Source organism: Rhamphochromis sp. 'chilingali', assembly GCF_963969265.1.
Source record: "Rhamphochromis sp. 'chilingali' genome assembly, chromosome: 13".
Classification (NCBI taxonomy): Eukaryota; Metazoa; Chordata; class Actinopteri; order Cichliformes; family Cichlidae; genus Rhamphochromis; species Rhamphochromis sp. 'chilingali'.
This window is the reverse complement of record NC_137940.1, coordinates 15,929,292-15,948,925: the sequence shown is the minus strand read 5'-3', so window position 1 is coordinate 15,948,925 and position 19,634 is coordinate 15,929,292. Positions and strand designations below refer to the sequence as shown.

The following is a 19,634-nucleotide window of genomic DNA, read 5'->3' as shown; positions in this document are numbered from 1 at the left end:
ATAGGTTCCACCACAGAATGTTTGAAGTCAGCAGGGACACACACAGACTGAATACTGCTATTGACAATACAAAGCAAACACATACCCACAGTGTCAAAAACATCATCCAACGACTTTCTTTAAACAGGATGGAACAATATCCAGCGTACATCTTGTGGGTTTCAAATTGCTGACTTCACTCAGTAATGAAAAGGAAAAGGGCTTAAAATGATCAAATGCAATTGAAGCTGCCGTATGAACAGATGACCTGATATCCGCAATCCTATTAATGAAGAATTTCAGTAAGTTTTCACGTTGCTTTCGATGCTGCATGGGGAGCTGCAGTAGGTGGATTAATAACAGACTTAATCATGCTGATATGAGGTTTGTGACAGTTATTAGACACAATCTTATAGAAATACTTTTTGCTGCTCTTAAAGCTTTCTGATAATTTATCAAAGATTCTCTAAGTACATCAAACCATACCTGAAGTCTGTCTTTTTTTCCATTTTCGCTCAGCTTTTCTACACATCTGAGTTCTCTGGTAGCATTATTATACCAAAGCTGGGTTTTAGATTTTAGACAACTGGTTTTGAGTGGAGCAATGAAAATGCTTTAACGAAGCCAAAATCTAAACCCAAATTCCAATAACACACTCGATCATAACAAAACTTTTTTCTTTTTTTCAAGTACACAATCCCAAAATCCAACATTTGCATCTAAAATCCACTAATAAACTCTTTAATACCAAGAGTTATATCTCAGTTCCAAGATCTAAATCTCAAATACCAATAGCTGTGTCATTGTGAAAAATTTTAAAATTAATTGCAAACACCTGATGAGCATCTTTTGATGTACATTTAATAACATATTGCAATAAGGAGAAACCAGAGAAACACGGCCTTGATGTCTTTTATACAAACACACAGACAAAAGTATTCAGCAACATACTTACTACCTACTTGCTCCCTGATAAGGAGGAGCCCCGATATCTGTTTTACATCTCACATGAACTTACAATGCCTCAACTGTGTTGTGTATCTGTGTGTGATAGAGCATAAAGACACATTTATTCTACAGACATATAAATGAGTAAGACTAAGTGACTAACTGAAGTTTACTAATACTAAAGTGATCAATACATAACAAAATAAATGTTCAATTACATTATCAAGGTTCCAAGAACATCTCTAGCGTTTAGCATAATGTCAACAAGAAGCAAGGTTATTATCCTTAATGAAAACTAACGAAATAATGAAAACTAGAAATAAAATAAAAAAATGTTAACAGAAATAGAAATAAAAACAAGACTGGACAACTAACTAAAACTGAAATGACCGTTCACAAAACTAACTAAAATTAACTGAATTTATAGAGAAAATGTGTTCAGTTTTTGTTCACGTGTGTGTGTGTCATACATTAGTCTAGGGCAGGGGTAGGGAACTCCAGGCCTCGAGAGCCAGTGTCCTACAGGTTTTAGATGTGTCCTTGACCTAACACAGCTGATTTAAATGGCTAAATTAGCTCCTCAATATGTTTTGAAGTTCTCCAGAGGCCTGGTAATGAACTAATCATTTGATTCAGGTGTGGCAACCCAGGGTGAGATCTAAAACCTGCAGAACACCGGCTCTCGAGGACTAACGTTTCCTACGCCTGGTCTAGGGGGAAAATGAACTGTAGTTTCCATTTTTTTTCTTGCTTTGTCTCATTATGCCAGCAGGTGGCAAGTACCTCGGTCGAGTCGTCTGTGTTGCCGCTCCGTCCACGCGTAGCATCTTGTCAGCAAAAGTCAAGAGAAAGCGCTAGAGTCGAATTTGGGATTTCTCTGAATATGACTGTGTTTTGGATAAAAGCAAGTGTCTTTTAGTGGAAAGAGATAAAAATTTGTGGGACATTTCTAAAGGGCAAAAAATCCCACAAACCTTAAAGTGCACTTGAAAAGTTCACAAAAGAAGGCTAAACTAGCTTATCTTGAGAAGGTAAGTGTGCACGCCCAAGCCCAAGGTTGGTCCATTCAGCCTGTACATACTTATAGTTATAGAATATTCACAACATACTTCATACCGTGTACATTATAACATACCATAATAGACCCATTTCTGTAATATACTCACATATCTATATTATTGCTAATATATATTGTAATATATCTATATCACTAAAGCACTTCTGGATGGATGCAAACTGCATTTCGTTGCCCTGTACCTGTGCATGTGCAATGACAATAAAGTTGAATTCTATTCTATTCTATTCTATTCTATTCTATTCTATTCTATTCGCAGCAACATCACAAGCGAGAGGAAGCGTTGGTGAATATGTTTATTGAGATTGGGATATCTACACAACTGTGTGAGCTAATAGTCTGATTGGGGCCGAGATGGATATAGCAAAGCAGAAACTGAAAGAACTAATAAAAGAAGCGAGGAAGCTAACTCTGTGTGTAGATGGCTGGAGCAAAAGGGGATTAACAGGATCTTTCATGGGTGTTTCCACTTGTTTTTACCACCCACCTGGGCCAGGTCCATGATGCTTTGCTTAACGTGCAACGAATGGAGCACCCACATACCAGGGAAGCCATCGCCCGCTGCACTGATCAGACATTAGAAGAGTGGGCTGTAGGGAAAGAGAAGGTGCTGCTCGTTGTAATCAATAATGGGGCCAACATCGTCAAGGCTGTACGGCTTCTTCAGAATCGCATGTAAACTGATTGATACCAACGGTTCTCAGGATGAGCAAAGAGCTGCTGGAAAGGGCCAAGACAAAACTGTGGATATAGTCTGAGTCGGAGGAGTCAGACATTGAGTGTGAGGAATGTGGAACACTTGGTGAGTGTTCCACAGACCTGGGAGCTTGAGGGTCATGCACAGTATCTTAGCTGTTCCCAGGACTGCGCTCTTCTGGACAGAGATGTCCGCTGTTGTTCCTGGGATCTGCTGGAGCCACTCGCCTAGCTTGGGAGTCACCGCACCTAGTGTTCCGATTACCACTGGGACCACTGTCACCTTCACCCTCCACATCTTCTCGAGCTCTTCTCTGAGCCCTTGGTATTTCTCCAGCTTCTCATGTTCCTTCTTCCTGATGTTGCTGTCATTTGGAACTGCTACGTGTATCACTACGGCCATCTGCTTCGTTTGTCTACCACCACTATGTCTGGTTGGTTAGCCACCACCATTTTGTCCGTCTGTATCTGGAAGTCCCAAAGGATCTTAGCTTGGTCATTCTCCACCACCCTTGAGGATATCTCCCATTTTGACAAAGGAGCTTGCAAAGAAAAGCGTCTGGACTTCTTTAAGTTGCTTGAAGACGTTTCACCTCTCATCCGAGAAGCTTCTTCAGTTCTAAGGTCAAATGGTGGAGAGTCCCAGATATAAACCCAGTGGGAGTGACCCCCCACAGAGGGACAAAAGGACCCCCTGATGATCCTCTAATCGCCTGAGCCAAGGTGTGAAACTGGGTGTGGGTCCCAATCAGCCAGAGTTTCGGGTGAGTTCATAGTGAAACCTGGCCCCACCTTATCATGCGAATTCCTGAGATCAGATGACCCAGGATGTGAGTGGGCGTTAAGGCGTCTGGGAAGGGATCTCAAAACTGGATTATAGATGGCAGAGAGTTGGTGTCGTAAACCCCCGCCTCTGTTCAAAGATGGTCGCTCACAGTGGACATAGATGGCTTCTTTCACTCCTCTTTCAAACCATCTGTCCTCTCTGTCCAAAATGTGAACATTGGCATCCTCGAAAGAGTGTCCTTTATCCTTAAGATGCAGATGGACTGCTGAGTCTTGTCCTGTGGAGGTGGCTCTTCTGTGTTGTGCCATGCACTTGTGAAGTGGCTGTTTGGTCTCTCCGATGTAGAGGTCTGGGCATTCCTCGCTGCACTGTACAGCATACACCACATTGTTAAGTCTGTGTTTTGGCGTTTTGTCTTTCGGGTGAACCAGTTTTTGTCTGACCTCCACCACTCTTGGCATACAGCTTGATGTCATCCATGTACAGGAGGTGGCTGACAACTGTTCTGTTCCGTAGTCAGCATCCGTAGCCAGTCTTGTTAATGATCTCACTGAGGGGGTTCAGGCCTATGCAGAACAGCAGAGGGGATAGAGGATCTCATTGGTAGATCCCGCACTTAATGGTGACTTGTGCTGTGAGCTTGAAGTTGGCCTCTAGTGTTGTACGCCACATCCCCATTGAGTTCCTGATGAAGGCTCTTAGGGTCCTGTTGATCTTGTACAATTCTAGGCATTCCAGTATCCAGCTGTTGATTGAGTCATAGGCCTTCTTGTAATCAATCTAGGCAGAGCACAATTTGGTCACAAGAAAAACAATGGTGTGCTTGGTTTCAACGTAACCGACTAATCTTGACTAATCTTTTGTCCAGTATTAAATATTGATTACGTTTCACTCATAGCTATGTGACTCACACTATTAAGAAATAAAATTAATTAAAACAGGTCTGCTTGCAGAAGAGACCTGCAGCACAGAGCTAATGTCCGTAGATTGAGAAATTGTTTTTATCAAATCAAATACATACCTCAAGTGGAAATATAACAAGATTTTTAGATTATTGCTTCTATGTCTATAATGTTTACACGTTTTATAATTGTCTGTTTTTTGGGGGTTTTTTAGACATTGAGCTGCAAGAATATGGGGAAAGCAGCAAGTTCCACAGAATGCCGCGCCTAGCACACACTCTCCATCTCACAATGAAAGATGCCATGAAACACCCAACTGCTGATTCAGTCATAACGAAAGCAAGAAATCTGGTACATGTTGTTAGAAAATCATCAGTGACAAATGAAGAAGTGTTTAAAAGGTGTGACAAAAGTCTGATCTGGGATTGTACCACTTGTTGGAACAGTACCAAACCAGAGCTGAACTAAACCAACTACTTGAGAAGCTGGGGATGGATACACTTCTCACAAGTGATTGGACCAAGATGGAGAACCTTGTCAAGTTGTTTGAACCCTTTGTCATTCATACAGACAGTGTTGGGGAGTAACAGAGTACATGTACCGCCGTTACATATTTAAAATACAAAATATGAGTAACTGTATTGTTGCGGGTCAGTATTGTTTGGGTTTTGTTTGACAGCTATGCTCTGTTGTTCCAGGCGGCAGCGTTACGGTTGCCATGGTTACATGGTGACGCACTCTCTCTTTGCGACTGTGTGTTTCCAGGGTGAGAGAGCGCCTTTTTGTTGTTGTTGTGCTAAGCTAAAAGGGAGAGTGTTACAGACTTAGCTCTAAAGAATGTAGCCTCATGGGCAGTGTAGTCCTTGCTGCAGGGAGAATGGACTGCCATACCCGTTATGTGTCTGTGAGCGCGAGGAGGGAGAAAAAGGAGAGTGGAAAAGTACAAGCTGTCATTGAGCAGAAACGGGAGCTGGAAGCATGTAAATATAATAATAACCACTGCAGCCAAGAAGAGAGCCTGACGAGCCCAGTTGTAAGTAAGCCATTAAGACTCGACTGTACACCGTGTTTGTATTTTCCTCCGAAACAATAAGTTCTGTTGGAGCAGCCTTTCAATGCCTCTCTCTGTCTCTTGCTAGCAAAGTTGACCCAGACAACAAAGTAAAGCTATGGTGTTGATTTTCCACCTCTTTCGCACAGTTGCTTTTTATTAAAACAACAGTTAAATCATGACTGGAAATCTACCTTTCTTTATAGGTATTTTAACCAATACTAAACTACTGCATGTTTCCATCAATACTTCAACCACCTAAACACATAATTGTACTTATTCCTTAAATTGGACACCCTTTATAAAAAAAACCCAAATGTCTCACAATGTATCATGTCAATATTAATATCCTAAAATAAGAAAGCATTGCATGTGATGTAACAGAGAAAAAAAATAAACAAAAAAAGGTCAATAGGCATGTTTCGTTTGCTAAATACTTTATTAAAAGACAGTTTCCTATTTACGTTTATATGATTCACAGAAGTTTGTAATTTTTTGCATGATGTGCGTCCTGCACCAGCCAAACGATCTGGGGCGTATCGGAGCCATTTCTGCACTGCTTGTGCAAAGACAAACTCGGACATAGAGTTTGCCCCTAACTGCTGCGTCAGGCTCCAATCAAGGCAAAGCGTCTCACCTATAGACACATTTTAAGAGATGGAATTAGCGTGTCTCATGTCTTAAATGTGTATGCAAGTGCTTGTGTGTTTAATCAACAGGCCGTTGTTATGTATTTAAATCACATCTGACAGCTATTACACTTTATAGTTACAAAGTGTACATAACCTTTATATACTTACCATTGCCTTATTTGCCTCTTGTGATTGAAGAGCTGGCTCTGCATTGTTTAGCTCCTCAATGTTGTGCAAGGGCAAATCCAGAGGCAGTACCCCAGCATCTACCGATTCATTGCAGCCGGTATTGCGGATGGCTCTGACCTCCTCACAGAGTTCGTTAACAGCTCTCGTCAGGTCTGACAGAAAAAGATAATTTTTTTTAAAGTATTTAAGAATACAGACAACTTGTCAAAAGTTTCCTTGTGTCTCACACACAGATATGTACAAAGACACTAGACAGTATTTTATTACCTGGTATTTTCACTCGAGGGGCCTGGGGAAACCATTTTTTTGTGGGCTGCTCATCCTCTGAGTCACTATATGTGTACAGGGGATTTGGTCTAAAGAAAAAAAGTTGAAAAGGGTCATAAGTAATTACAAATGTGCTTTTGGAATATTTTTTCCTAAAGTTACAGTTTGATTTATAACAACACACACAGGAAACGGAGATGTGCAAGAAGGTACAGTATACAAGGAATTTTTGAAGTGCACAAGTGTATACGGCTTTGCATTTATAAAAAGTTTACAAGCTTCCACTTTTTGGACTATATTATGTGGTGATATTGCAGTATGCAAGCACCACAGATATGTATAAAAGACAAGATCATAAATTCTTAGCAATCAAAGATATGTTTGTGAAATAAAAAAAGTTTTACTTGTGCTTTCTTTCATGACTGGTCTGAGTTTCAGCTTCGGACTGAAGGTCAGACATATCACAGTGTTCACTTAGATATTTCTGAAGACTGCGTTCTGCTTCGTGAAATGTGTCTGGAAGTACAAACACAATGTATGGCCAGACATAAATTAGGACACGAAAAACTTGTTATTGTTACATTTATACAATACCAATCCAGATGATACCCACCATGGCCTATTAGAAGTCAGACTGGTGCATAGGTGAGCCATGTTGCACCAGGATGAACTCTCCTCTTTACTGCGTCGTGGATCCTGAATGTGTCTCACGGAGGATATGGAGGCCATGACAATTTCTCCCCATTTATCCATGATCTAGGGACTATTTCTGTACCACCAGTGCTGAACTGCACAATGCACCAGTCTTTCATTTTTATCTTTTTTTTAAAATTTGGAGTCCTTTTTTGCCCTGTCTAGGATAAACAGGAAACAGATAATTACAATATATTTCATAGTCACTACAAAACTTGATCTATTGATTGAACTAAATAATAAATAATAGCTTAAAATGTATATAGGCAACAATTACAAGCAAACCCGTATATGTAAGCATTTAAACACTGAAGATAATAAAATTAACAGTATTTTGTCTAAGTCTGCCATTGTAGGAATTCATGGCACCATGGTTTGGAGTCTTCTCTCACCCTCGTTCTCTGCGGCCTGCTGGAGCGGGGGGGCTAGGAGGAGTTGGCCGTCCAACTGCGGTCTGGAGTGTGGGGCCTCCCTGCTGCTGTGGAGTTGGGGCGGTCTGCCTCTCCCCACCGCAGGGAAAAGGGTAACACCACCTGGGTCTGGGTGCAGTTCCCCCCTCCAGGGGCAAGGGTACCTAGACCCGGTTCGTAGAGTATGCTTCGGGAGTGTGATCGTGTGTACAGCGTCTCTTTATGTCTGTCTCCACGTTGGTTGAGTGTGGAGTAAGTGCATATGAGAGCATGAGGGTGGGGATGGATGTTTGTGTCTGTGTGTGCCTGTATGTCTGTGTCTATATGTCAGGTTGGGTATCAGACGCCACCTTTCTGGGGACATCTCAGGCCCTCCAAGGTTTGGAGGCCTATCTCCACCCACCACTTCCCCTGCCAGTGGCGGACTCCCTCAGGTGTCGGTGCGTTGGTGGTTCTTTGTGTCTGGGGGTGGGCGTCCGGGTACACACCGGCTCACTCCTTGACGGCCGCTTATCGGGGCCTGGAGCCTGGGGCTCGCTCGGGCCACTTCGGAGGTGGGGTGCCCCCGGCCTCTCGGACTTGGGCTCGGTCACTCAGGCACAGCTGGCTGCCGGCGGAGCTCACGGGCGCGTCACTGCAACTCCCCCTGGCTTCTGCTCCGCGGCTGCTGAGTGAGCCCTCATCTGGGACTCTCCTCAGCTCTTACTGGGACAGTGGCGCGGCTGCCCCTCTGTTGGTCTTCCTTGGTCTCTTGTGTTCTGGGGACCTCTGGATGTCTGGAGTTTTGATCTCCTCCATACCTGCTTCATACCCTGGAGGACGGGGCTGTGGCTCCCCACACTCCCTAGCAGATCGTTACATGGAGAAACCTTTGGAATGCAAGCATGTTGATCCACACAGGTATGCACACAGGTGTACACACGGGTATTCACAGACGCGGACTACAGCTTTCTTGGCTGCTGCCTCAAAGCACATTGTACGCTGTCTATCTTGCGTGCTGCACAATATCGTTTATTATTTAGTATCTACTGATATCTACTGCTAGCTAGTTTATTGTGATGGTGCCGTTTTTTTTATTATGTTGCTCTTTGTTGTTTGCTTTCTCTTCTGTTTTTTTTCTCCATACAGGTGACCCAGGTGTCTTGTTTTTTTTGTTTGTTTTTCTTTCTTTCTTCTCCCCCTTTTCACTGTCTCTTCTCCCCTTTGGTTTTCTTTCTCTCCCTCTCTTTCTTTCATTCTCTCTCCCTGTCCTATCCCCCAGTCATGTCTGTCCCGTTTGTAGCAACTGAAAATAAAATAAATTCATAATTATAATAAAGGTCAATCAAATGGACCAATATGGCAAGGCCATGATGATCCACTTGGTAAAATAAATCCGCTTGGCATCTTTCTTGGCCTTAAGACAACAATTCTGATGGCTAAAGATCCAAACGGGACACAAAAAAAAAAAAAAAAAAAAAAAAAAAGGAATTCATGGCACCGAGACAAAAACTTGGCGCACAGTGTGGCGTAAAAATAGGCGCACACCTTTGACGCTGCATTTTCTCCGTCTTCCTCGTCCACACGTAAATGCTAAACGCAGTTTACGTGTGGACAAAAGGTGCAAACGCAAGTTAGGTGAGCGTGCAGCGTAAAGTTAGGTGAGCGTGCAGCGTAAAGTTTGAATTGAGTGCGAATCGAAGCGGGTGCTCTCCAATCATTAAAAGTAACAAAGTCATTGAACACATTTATACAGTTACCTTTACGTTTATCAATCATATATCACAGATTTACAATTTTTTGTAGTACTATGCTAAAAAGCAACTACAGAGCGAAAGTCTGGGTCAAGCGCCGAGGCGACGGCAAGAACAAAGGAACCCTCGAAGCGTTAAAGCTAGCTTTGTAAGGGTATATAACGGAAAAGTATGAAACGAAAATGTTTTCTTTGTTGATAGACTTTGTTTGCAGTGGAATTTATTAGTTGCCGGATTGTAAGATGAAAGTAGACACAATTTCGGGCTCCCACATTTTATCCGAAACTTTACATTAACAAGTTTTTTTTTTTTTTTTACTGTTATTCAAATGCAACCGTGGAAATAACGAATAGAACAAAAGTCATTCATTCTTACCTTATACTAATCGTGGTGCAGGCCAGTGCAGTGCATGAACTGATGCCTTCTCCGGTCAATTCCGCTGAGAGTAAATCTAATGTCCCGCTCTACTGTACAAGACAATGGTTACCTGGAGGGATGTACCAATGTGATAGGGGTGCTGCGGAATAGTCCAAGTGGTAGCAGCTTTAATTTCCCGCTCAACCATAAATCGATGGTTTTTCAACGTGATTGTTGTCACCTTGTCAACTATAAATAGATCAACAATCAACGATGACAGAACAACAGTGAATCAATGTTATTTCAATGTCAGTGTCAGGTTTCATCAGTATTTCAATGTTGTTTCAACATTGGTTTTGTGTTGACATTTCAATCCTGACGATTCTGATGGTTCAGATGGAAAATCAACATCTGTTCAATGTCTCCTTGCTATCTGGGAAGCTAGTTTTTGGCTACGACGTATTAGCCAGAGGTCCCTTTACTACGGTTCGGAGCCGCAGATCTTCAGTAATAGTAATAAATCACATTCATGTAGTTGTAAACAGCATGATAATATATTAATATATTTTCTGTGTGTGAACTGCTGTCATCTTGGCTGAGAAACAGAACAACCACTTCTCTGGAGTAGCGAGTTTTCCTTAAGATCAACAAAAAACTGTTACTTCACTGATGTACCCTATATCCTTTTTGACCGACCTGGACATCCACACTTGCAGTTCAGTTCAGTGCCTTTTTTTTCATGTTTTACTGATGGATAACTAAACACTTAAAAACTACTCATGATGGCTTGGCTTTTGTGTTGTGTTGTGTATTGCCAGTCAGTTGCAGTGTTTTATCACAACACAACACAACAGTTGCAGCTTTCACTGACAGCACAAGTGGTCCTTGAACCTTTGTACTGTTTTCATTAATTAATTTTGCAGTTAACTTGTGAACATGTTGGATGATCTGTCTGCTGTCACTGGTTGGTGCTGAGGTCTGAATCTGATGACAGCTCCTGTAATCATAATGAGAACAGAATCATCACAAACTGAAATATAAAGTTTATTTCTCGAAATTGAAATAAAAGCAATCCTTCTCTGTCCTCACACACTGGGGATCTGAAGTTCTATTGTTACATTTTTTCGGTTCTACAGTTTTGCAGACAACAAAAATTAATGCTTCAATTATTTCTTTCAAAGGATGTAAGTTGTATTGAGTACTGTACATTTAACCATGAACAATACTAAGAATTATCCAGACTGTTTCTTAACCTGAATATTTAGTATATTTGCAGAATGGCAGATAGAGACAAAATACTGTTACTGTTAATCTGACTATCTTCAGGTTTTACATGCTTACATATACACACGCAGTTACTGTCCCTCCATTTAGAAAGGCAGGGGCGTCAAGGTGTAATTATTTTACATGTCTTTGTTTTTTTTTCCTGTGTAATAATATTCAACATTGCTATCAATACATTTTTCAAAAAATGCCTCTCTGTGCAAAATGGGTTCAAAAACATAAACAACTGTGGGATGCTGTTTGTGATTTGAACCGGGGGAACAAATTGCGGCAGGATCAGCCTGATATTATTTTTATCCCACTCTAACTTTACTGTATAAAGAGCTAACATCTCCAACATGTCAGGAGTAGTTAGTCATTACAACAAGTGTGTGTGAACTAAAAATCAAGAATGTGGGATGCTGTTTGACCTACCTTGGACCTTGTTTGTTGCTCTGGACTTACTCCTTCCAACTGCAAAGCTAATAAACTGCTAATTTCTGATGACTTGCTTCTTTCTTTCAATTGCAAAATTACCTTTTCTATAACCAAGAGCCCTCGTACAATTATTTTTCGGAATATTAAGAAAATCAATCCTGAGAACGTTTCTTTTGCTTTCTCTAGTCATTTGCATTTTCATAACCTGCTCAGCCAAGAGCACTTGGATTCCTATTATAACTCTAGTCTCAACAGTATTCTAAACTCTGTTGCCCCACTCAAAACTGAATCTGTATCATTCTCTCAGTCAGCACCCGGGTTTATAGCTGAACTAAGGCTTCTGAAAGCAAAAAGTCAAAGGCTTGAATGTCTCTATAAGAAAACTTACTATTCATAAGGAAATGTGTAATAATTCTGTTTTGTATTATAAGGAGTGTATTAATCAAACAAAATCTGCTTATTACTCCACCATTATCTGTTGAAATGAAGATTCAACCAAGATACTATTTTCCCTGTTCAACTAGTCTTTCACGTTACCAGATTTTTTACCTGCTCACCTTTACTCATCTTCCTTCTGTTTTTCTCCAATGTTATATTTCATTGAGAAATTTCACAAAATACACCAAGACCTGGTTTCTGATGTTCCATGTAGCTCTTCCTTTGCAATTCCACTCCCATCACACTGTTCTTCTGCTTTCCAACTTCCCTTTGTTGCTGATATTTCAAATCTCATCTGTAAGTTAAAAACTTTTACTTGTCAGCTAGATCCCATCCCTAGAGTTTTGGTCAAGGCCTGTCTACCCTCTTTGCTTCCTCTCATATCTGCTATCGTCTACTCTTCGCTTACCACTGGGAACTGTTCCTGCTCCCTTAAAAGTTGCTGTCATCATGTAAATATTGAAAACAAAATTCACACAGGCAGTTCTTCTAAGCTGTTAAGTGCTCTGTCTATCATTCATACACATTCAGACCCCGATGGATGAATTGTAGAGTTAGTATCTTAGTAACATGGGGTAGTAGTAGTATTATTATAACTGTATCTCAGTTCCAAGAAAGCAATTTCTAATATTACAAACATTATCTTAATTCCAAGCACACAATCCCAAATACCAAGAACTGTATGTGAGTTCCAAGAAAGCAATCTGTAATAACATAGATCAGGGCATCCCTGGGCACACGTGTCACCGCTGGCACGTGAAGGGTTTACTGATGGCACGACCATAGCTGGACTGGCCACCGGGCATACCGGGCACTTGCCCGATGGGCCGGTGGTGATTTTTCATTTTTATGGGCCGATGTGGAGGCTTTGTTTGTTTGTTTTTTGTAACCGTATAAACAATGAAAGGTGGTGGATTGGCCAGATGCTGGCTGATGTGTAAAAATAACTCAGTTGTTTGGTCATGTCTATGGCAGAGCTTCCAGAGAGACCCGAGGCGGCCACCGTGTAAACACCACAGTGTCAGGTGAACTGAACTTCAGGTAAGAAGTTATGACCTGCAGTCCATCTGGGTCAGATATAAATCAAGTTTAGGTGGAGTTTATTTTCGTTGTACTGACTTTTTACAGTCAGTTACAATAACTTGTACTGCGTACTAGCTAGCATGACGGAGTTTCGGTGAATCGTCTCGTATTCAGAGAAAATATTACTTGTTTCGTATTGAGCTGAAAAAGAACACCGTTTTTCCCGTACTTCAGCTAGAATGAAAAAAAGACACAAAGCTGGAGTTATTCTGCATCTTTACACTGTCAGCTGCATCTTCTTCTCTCATTCTCTTCTCCTCCCTCTCCTGTTGCCACTTCAATCATGAAACTGATCAGCTGATCGGCTTTTCTCTCTTGCTTGTTTATCGCTCACTATGCGCCAGAAAGAGGAAACCAGCGGATTTCACGCTAAACAAGAGCAGCACATTTAAGCTTGATCAGCTGTTGTTGTTGCTGGAGCCCCAGCTGTAAAAGCTGCTGGTCATGATATCGTGTGGTTATCTGGTGTTGAGGGAAACATGAAACCAGGAGATGTCCTTACTGAATCAACAGAGCTGAACAGGTGATGGAGAAACAGGTTTACCTTTTAGGTGACATGAATGAGTTGAAGGGAAGTTATGAACTGGTTCTGAGACAAATAACACCAGGATCCTTTTCTATGAGGACAAGAATGGCTCTTGGTGAAGGCAGTCACACTTTTCACCTCTCCCTTCCCTTATCTTTCCTGCTTAGCGTCTTGTGTCCTTTTCTAGTCTTGTCTATTACTTTTTCCCTGAAACACTCTCTCACAATCTGTTCTCTAAAACATAAAAGACGAATTATGGATTTGATTAACTGGCCCCTGAATGTAATTGACACCCTCTTCTCAACGAGAAGCCTGGGCTTGGGTGAGTCTGACTGTAAGACATTGAAGACACCTTTTCGGAACCATGATAACACACATATACACATGCAGATATACACTCATCCCCCCTCTCCTTCCAAATGCCTTCGACGCTTATTCCCTCCCGATGCAAATGGTAGATCAAAGGGGACCAGCGCATATGCTGCAGGCCTAGATGCGCTGTCTAAACTGGCTGTCTCTCACCTTTTACCCATCCGTGCCGATTGTCATGTGTTTCTGTGGTGTATTAAGAGTTTTTTCATGTGCTATGCGCAGAGTTGTTTTTTTCTGTTGTCAAACTGATCTCCCTGTTGGAGCTCAGTCTTGGGGGAGTTTGTTTTTCTCCTTGTTTTTCCTGATGTTGTGTATTTTCCATTGTTCAGTTCCAGGTCGCTGCTCATGCGGCTGACCGGCCAACTACCTAGCCTGACCTGTCTCCCCAATGTGATGTTTGTGTATTGTATGTACGGTTGGCAAAGTCAGTCTCTAAATTGCCCCTTGGGGATAAAGAGTCTTCTGAATCTGAATCTGAATTTCTTTGTGCCCTCCTTTCCCTGTTAATGCCCTACCTGACCCCCTGGCAAAGCTTTGCTAGACCCGCCCCTGCACAGTTACCAGCTGTCAGCTAGCTTTTAATAAATGATTATCTGAATCTTACAACCAAAGTTTTTATCTGACGTAAAATGTATACAAATCATACATATACCAACAAGACAGTGTACATCACTGTCACAAAAGCGTTTGTTTTCATTCAAAGACTTTATGGCTTTTCCTCTTCCTAATACCTGGTGGGCCGGTCTCTAGTCAAAATGCCCGGACTGATTATTTGTCCCAGTCCAGCATGTATAGACCAATGTTATCTTTTCTGATCAAACTAGAAAACTTTAATGAGCTGCTGGATTTGTCTTGGATTAACTGGCTGGACACAGAGGACATCGAAATTCAGCTGATTGAACTGAAAAGCTTGACTATGTGGGGTCAAAGGTTGCAGATTTCCGAACGCAGCTGGAATCCATAGCTGTGCTTGCATTTTCACCTGCTGGACATCACTACCTGACAAGTTTAATTGTCTTCAGAACATTGCAGAGACTGCATTCGGAGATCTGCAACCTTTGACCCCACATAGTCAAGCTTTTCAGTTCAATCAGCTGCATTTCGATGTCCTCTGTGTCCAGCCAGTTAATCCAAGGCCTTATTGACAGTATTTGGCTCTACATATCTGTGTGAGCAGATTTTCTCTCACACAAATAGTGTCCTCAGGCAGCCATCTGAATGCTGGACAATCGGAGACCTGTGTCTCTGAGTGGGAGACCAGAGATCACATTGACATGTGTATCTCTGTATTGTTGGGTGATCGTGGCTCAAGAGTTGGGAGTTTGCCTTGTAATCAGAAGGTTGCCGAGGGACTAGTAAAGCGCTATACAAATACAGGCCATTTATCATTTTTACCATTTAACAAACATGCCATATTGGCCCAGCTTATTTTTCTTATCATTGTTCTGAGGAGACCATAAATAGCGTTTACATTTTCGGTTGTACAGTTCATTTGCTGTTATTTTTATTTATTTATTTAGGACAGTGCATGTTAATGAACATAAATGTAAAAAAAAAAAAAAATACATGAATTACATGCCAGATTATAGCCAAAGGCTAATTTCCATCTGTTGTCCTTAAACATAAAAAATAGACATAATAATTCATAAAAATTCATCATTCATTCATAATAAAAACTAAAACATTAAAACTATACAACTCGTACATGATCACACACTTGATTTGTCCATAACCAGTTTTTAACCTTTCCCTTAAACAAATTGAGTGTAGAGCATTCTCTAATGGGTTGAGGAAGACTGTTCCACAGATGGCCTCCCTGGACAGAGAGGACGTTCTGCCCAATGCTGTCCGTCTGTGGGGTATAAACAAGTCTCCTCGGATTGTAGCTCGAGTGGTCCTGTCTGAGCTTTCTTTATGCCCAATGAACTGTTTCACTAAGTTATTGAAGTTCAGTAATTTATGTTTTTTTAACACATGACAGTGGTGGTGGGAAGTCGGTTTTTTGTCAAGTAGTTACTTCTTTTATAAATGTTTTCAATAGTTTTAAGTGTTGTTGGACAAGCAAGTGAACAGGACGTCAAACAATAGTCCATATGAGAGATGATCATTGAGTAAAAATAAGTTTTTGCAAATTTCATATTTAAATTATTACGTATATGATTAAAATTTCGATTATTAAATTTAAGTACCTGGGACACTTTCTTTATGTGACTCTTGAAGGATAATGTTGGGTCTAGAATGACCCCAAGACATTTAAATTCTGGAGCTAATTCAAGCTCTACTCAATCCAGGAATATGTTTGACTGCTTCAAGTTTAAGGGGCGTTTTGAAAAATACATACAGACAGTTTTTGAGGCGTTCAACATTAGGCATGAGTCCTCCAGCCAGCTATGCATTAATGCTAAAGCAGCTGTAAGATCTTTTGCCACCTGCTGGACACTATTTGCTTGCATATATATAACTGCATCAGCTGCATACATTTGAGCAAATATATTTGTACAGACTTCAGGTAAGTTATTGATAAAAAGAGAGAACAATAAGGGCCCAAGAACAGATCCTTGAGGAACCCCTGTATCACAGTCTAAATATGGAGATTTAACCCCATCCAACACCACACACTGTTTCCTGTGTGAGAGATATGAGGCAAACCACTGAAGAGCCTGACTGGAGATATTAAACTGAGTCAATCTGGACAACAATATCTGATGGTTTACAGAGTCGAAAGCCTTCAGATCTAAAAATACAGCTCCAACACAGGGACTCTTGTCCAGCAAGTTCTTCAAGTTCTCCACTAACATACACAGGGCAGTATCTGTGGAGTGATGTGCCCGAAAGCCAAACTGCAATGGATGTAATGGATGGTTGGGTGTTTTCTAGGTGAGCAGTGAGGAGTTTAACCACCCACTTCTCAGCTATTTTAGATACGACCGGGAGTATGCTTATGGGGCAATAATTAGCCATGTCAGTCTTCACACCTGCTTTGAAAATTGGTGTAACTGCAGCAATTTTCCAATCTGTTGGAACAATGGAATGTTCGAATGACATATTCAAAACATGAGTTGTTGGACGTACAAGCAAATCCATATGTTCCTTTAAGAAATTTGTGTTAATACCATATACATCAAGTGCTTTTGATTGTTTTAAACCTGTAATTAGTTTAGCAACTTCAGTGTCTGAAATATGAGTGATGGTGAACAAATTTTGACCAGCATCATTCACATTATCAGAGCATACGACTGAGTCAAAGCTCTGACTGATCTCCTTAACAGATGAAATAAAGAAAGTGTTTAAGTTACTGGCAATAGAATTTGAAAATGTGACGTCATTCAGGGGTAAAACCACAAAGGATTCTGGGAACTCGTGGCAAGAGGTACTAGCGCACACAGGCTTTCAATTGAAATCAGTTACACAGCGATAAAAAGAAACACAAAAAATGGCAAGAAGCTGTTGTATTATTAACTGCGATAGCCAGTCGCATGACAGCCACGGGAAGCCGACGGGTAAAGAGATCAGTTGTTATCGGATTACGTTGTTGAAGAGAAATTGTTCAAGCCATGTTTCCGAAGTAACAAAGAGCCGACGGATGGCCTGGATTGCAGCCATTCAAAGACCAAATATAACGTCCCAGAACACTCCAGCTCACAGGTTAGTCTGCTCCAAACATTTCCACAAAGGTCAGTCTGCTGTTGTAGTTAATGCGTCATTTTTCTTAACATAACTGGTGATATGGGTTACAAGCAAGTCTGGCGCTGAACAGAAATTGTCGCGCTATGCTCCTTTGTTTATTGTGCATAAATAGTGAATTGTCCTGACACGATATTGCGTTTCGCTTCTGTTATTACCATGGTACATTGACAAAAACATATACTTTTATTCACAGGATAAAACAGTTGCTTTGTATCACTATTTGCCCAGTACGATTACAGCATACAATATCATTGTCACTGCTACATTTCTGTAACGCGAACCAGAAATTATTTCCACTACTAATTAATTACCGTTGAGCTCAAAGGTCCTATTAATAAATGGTTAACAAATGTGTATTTATGAATACGATTTGTGAGACTGGTAAACTTATGATATGTACGATGGTCTTTCGATCTACACGGTGCATTTCATGGTCCTGCACCCATCCGTCGGTAAACTGTACCTGGGCTTGTTGCAGTGACCTGAAGTTACTAAACTTCATGAGTGTATGCACTCACTCCAAGAACCGCATAATTATAAATATGAGCGTGGTGAAAGTTGGGCAGCACGCTAACGTATTTTGTCCACTCTGTGTGCTCGTAAGGGTCTAACCCTTTCACTCCTTTGATTTTTTCCTCGTATCTTTTCTTTGACTTTTCATCAAGTCTGTCTTTGTACGGACCGGCATTGTTCTCCTTCGTTTTGTACATAACTTTTTTGGGGGACAAAGAAAAAGCAAGAAGGTATTGGAACCGGAGAATGAATGTTTTGCGGTGCTGCAAATGCTTGCATTTGATGCGGTACTTGGATTGTTTTTCCACGAGTTCCCGGCATGCAATGCGCGAAAGTCACGTGGTCTGTCAATCTCTATAGATAGAGGCTCTCTAACAATAGAGCTTTTTTACATAAAGTTCAATTGTATTTTTACTTTTGTTTGAATGACGGCCTAGTAATTTATTTAGGTGTTGCCAGATAATTTTACCATTACCTTTGGCTCTTTCAATTATATTTATAAAAAAATTTTCTTTGGCCTGTCTCAAACTTCTTGTTACTTTGTTCCGCATTTAAGTAAATCTCTGTCTATCCAGAGTTAGACCTGTTTTCAGGAACTGCTTTAGTAATTGATCTCTTGTTTTCATTAAATTCTTGCACTCTTTGTTTAACCAGGGCAAATTAGATGTTGTCTTTATTTTTTGTCGATCTCTAATGGAGTATGTTGATATAACATCCTTAACAATGTCAGTGAAGTGACTGCTGCAGAATTGTGGATCATCACTACACAATAAAGGCTCCCAGTTAACTGATGCTAATTCTTCTGCTACATTTTGTCGCTGACTTCTTGGTATGAATTCATAAAAGGATCTCCTATTAGATGAACTTTGAAAGTCATTCTTAACCTGTGATTTTATACGTTTTCTAGAAAATAATATAAAATTGTGGTCTGAAATACCAGTGATAAAATTATAAGATTTAATAATTCGCTCGGGCTTATTACTGAAAACCAGATCTATTTTAGTTTTAGAGTGTCTTGTTATTCTTGTGGGTTGTTCAATGTGTTGAGTAAAGTTCAAAGTCTCCATTAAGTCTTTGAGTGTTTTTCTATCCTTTTCACAGTCCCAGTTGACATTAAAATCTCCCATTACAATTATTTCATTAGACTTATTATTTATAGCATGATATTTAAGTAATATCTGTAGTTGTTCATAAAAAATATTCTTTGCGGAAGGAGGGCGATATAAACAGATCAAGGTAAATGACATTTCAGGGGAAAGAATGATTTTAACAGAAATATGTTCTATTTCGAAATCTATTGGTGAACTAAGTAAAGAGCAATCCAGGTGTTTTTTTTTACATACAGAAGTATTCCTCCTCCTCTTGTTCCAATTCTATCCCTTCTGAATACTGTGTACTCTGGAAAGACAACCGCAGACTCAGGAGAAGAACTTGTGAGCCAAGATTCAGAGATACCCAAAATAGAAATATTGGAATTGCTTAGAATATGTTCCAGTTGCTCATGCTTTGGTAACATACTGCAAATGTTAATGTGTCCACATAGAAGCCCCTTTGGTTTATTTTTAGTGTCCCAGATTACTTTAGCCTGATTAAAT

The 19,634-nt window shown here is 40.6% G+C and overlaps 1 protein-coding gene across 2 annotated transcripts; it reads right to left on the bottom strand.

The window, feature by feature from the left end:
- Positions 1-1,578: 1,578 nt before the first annotated feature.
- On the bottom strand, positions 1,579-10,146 carry LOC308408919 (uncharacterized protein). 2 transcript variants are annotated; one of them, XM_080901399.1, is made up of 4 exons: positions 6,931-9,091; positions 6,527-6,615; positions 6,239-6,411; positions 1,579-6,075 (listed from the first exon to the last, which is right to left on the bottom strand). In XM_080901399.1, exons 1-4 carry the CDS (start codon positions 6,984-6,986, stop codon positions 6,046-6,048), a joined length of 348 nt encoding a protein of 115 aa, XP_080757525.1. In that variant the 5' UTR covers positions 6,987-9,091; the 3' UTR covers positions 1,579-6,045. The 2 variants fall into 2 exon arrangements, 1 of the variants encoding a protein (XP_080757525.1); XR_013973870.1 differs by adding an exon at positions 9,738-10,146 and having other exon boundaries at positions 6,239-7,380.
- Positions 10,147-19,634: the final 9,488 nt, after the last annotated feature.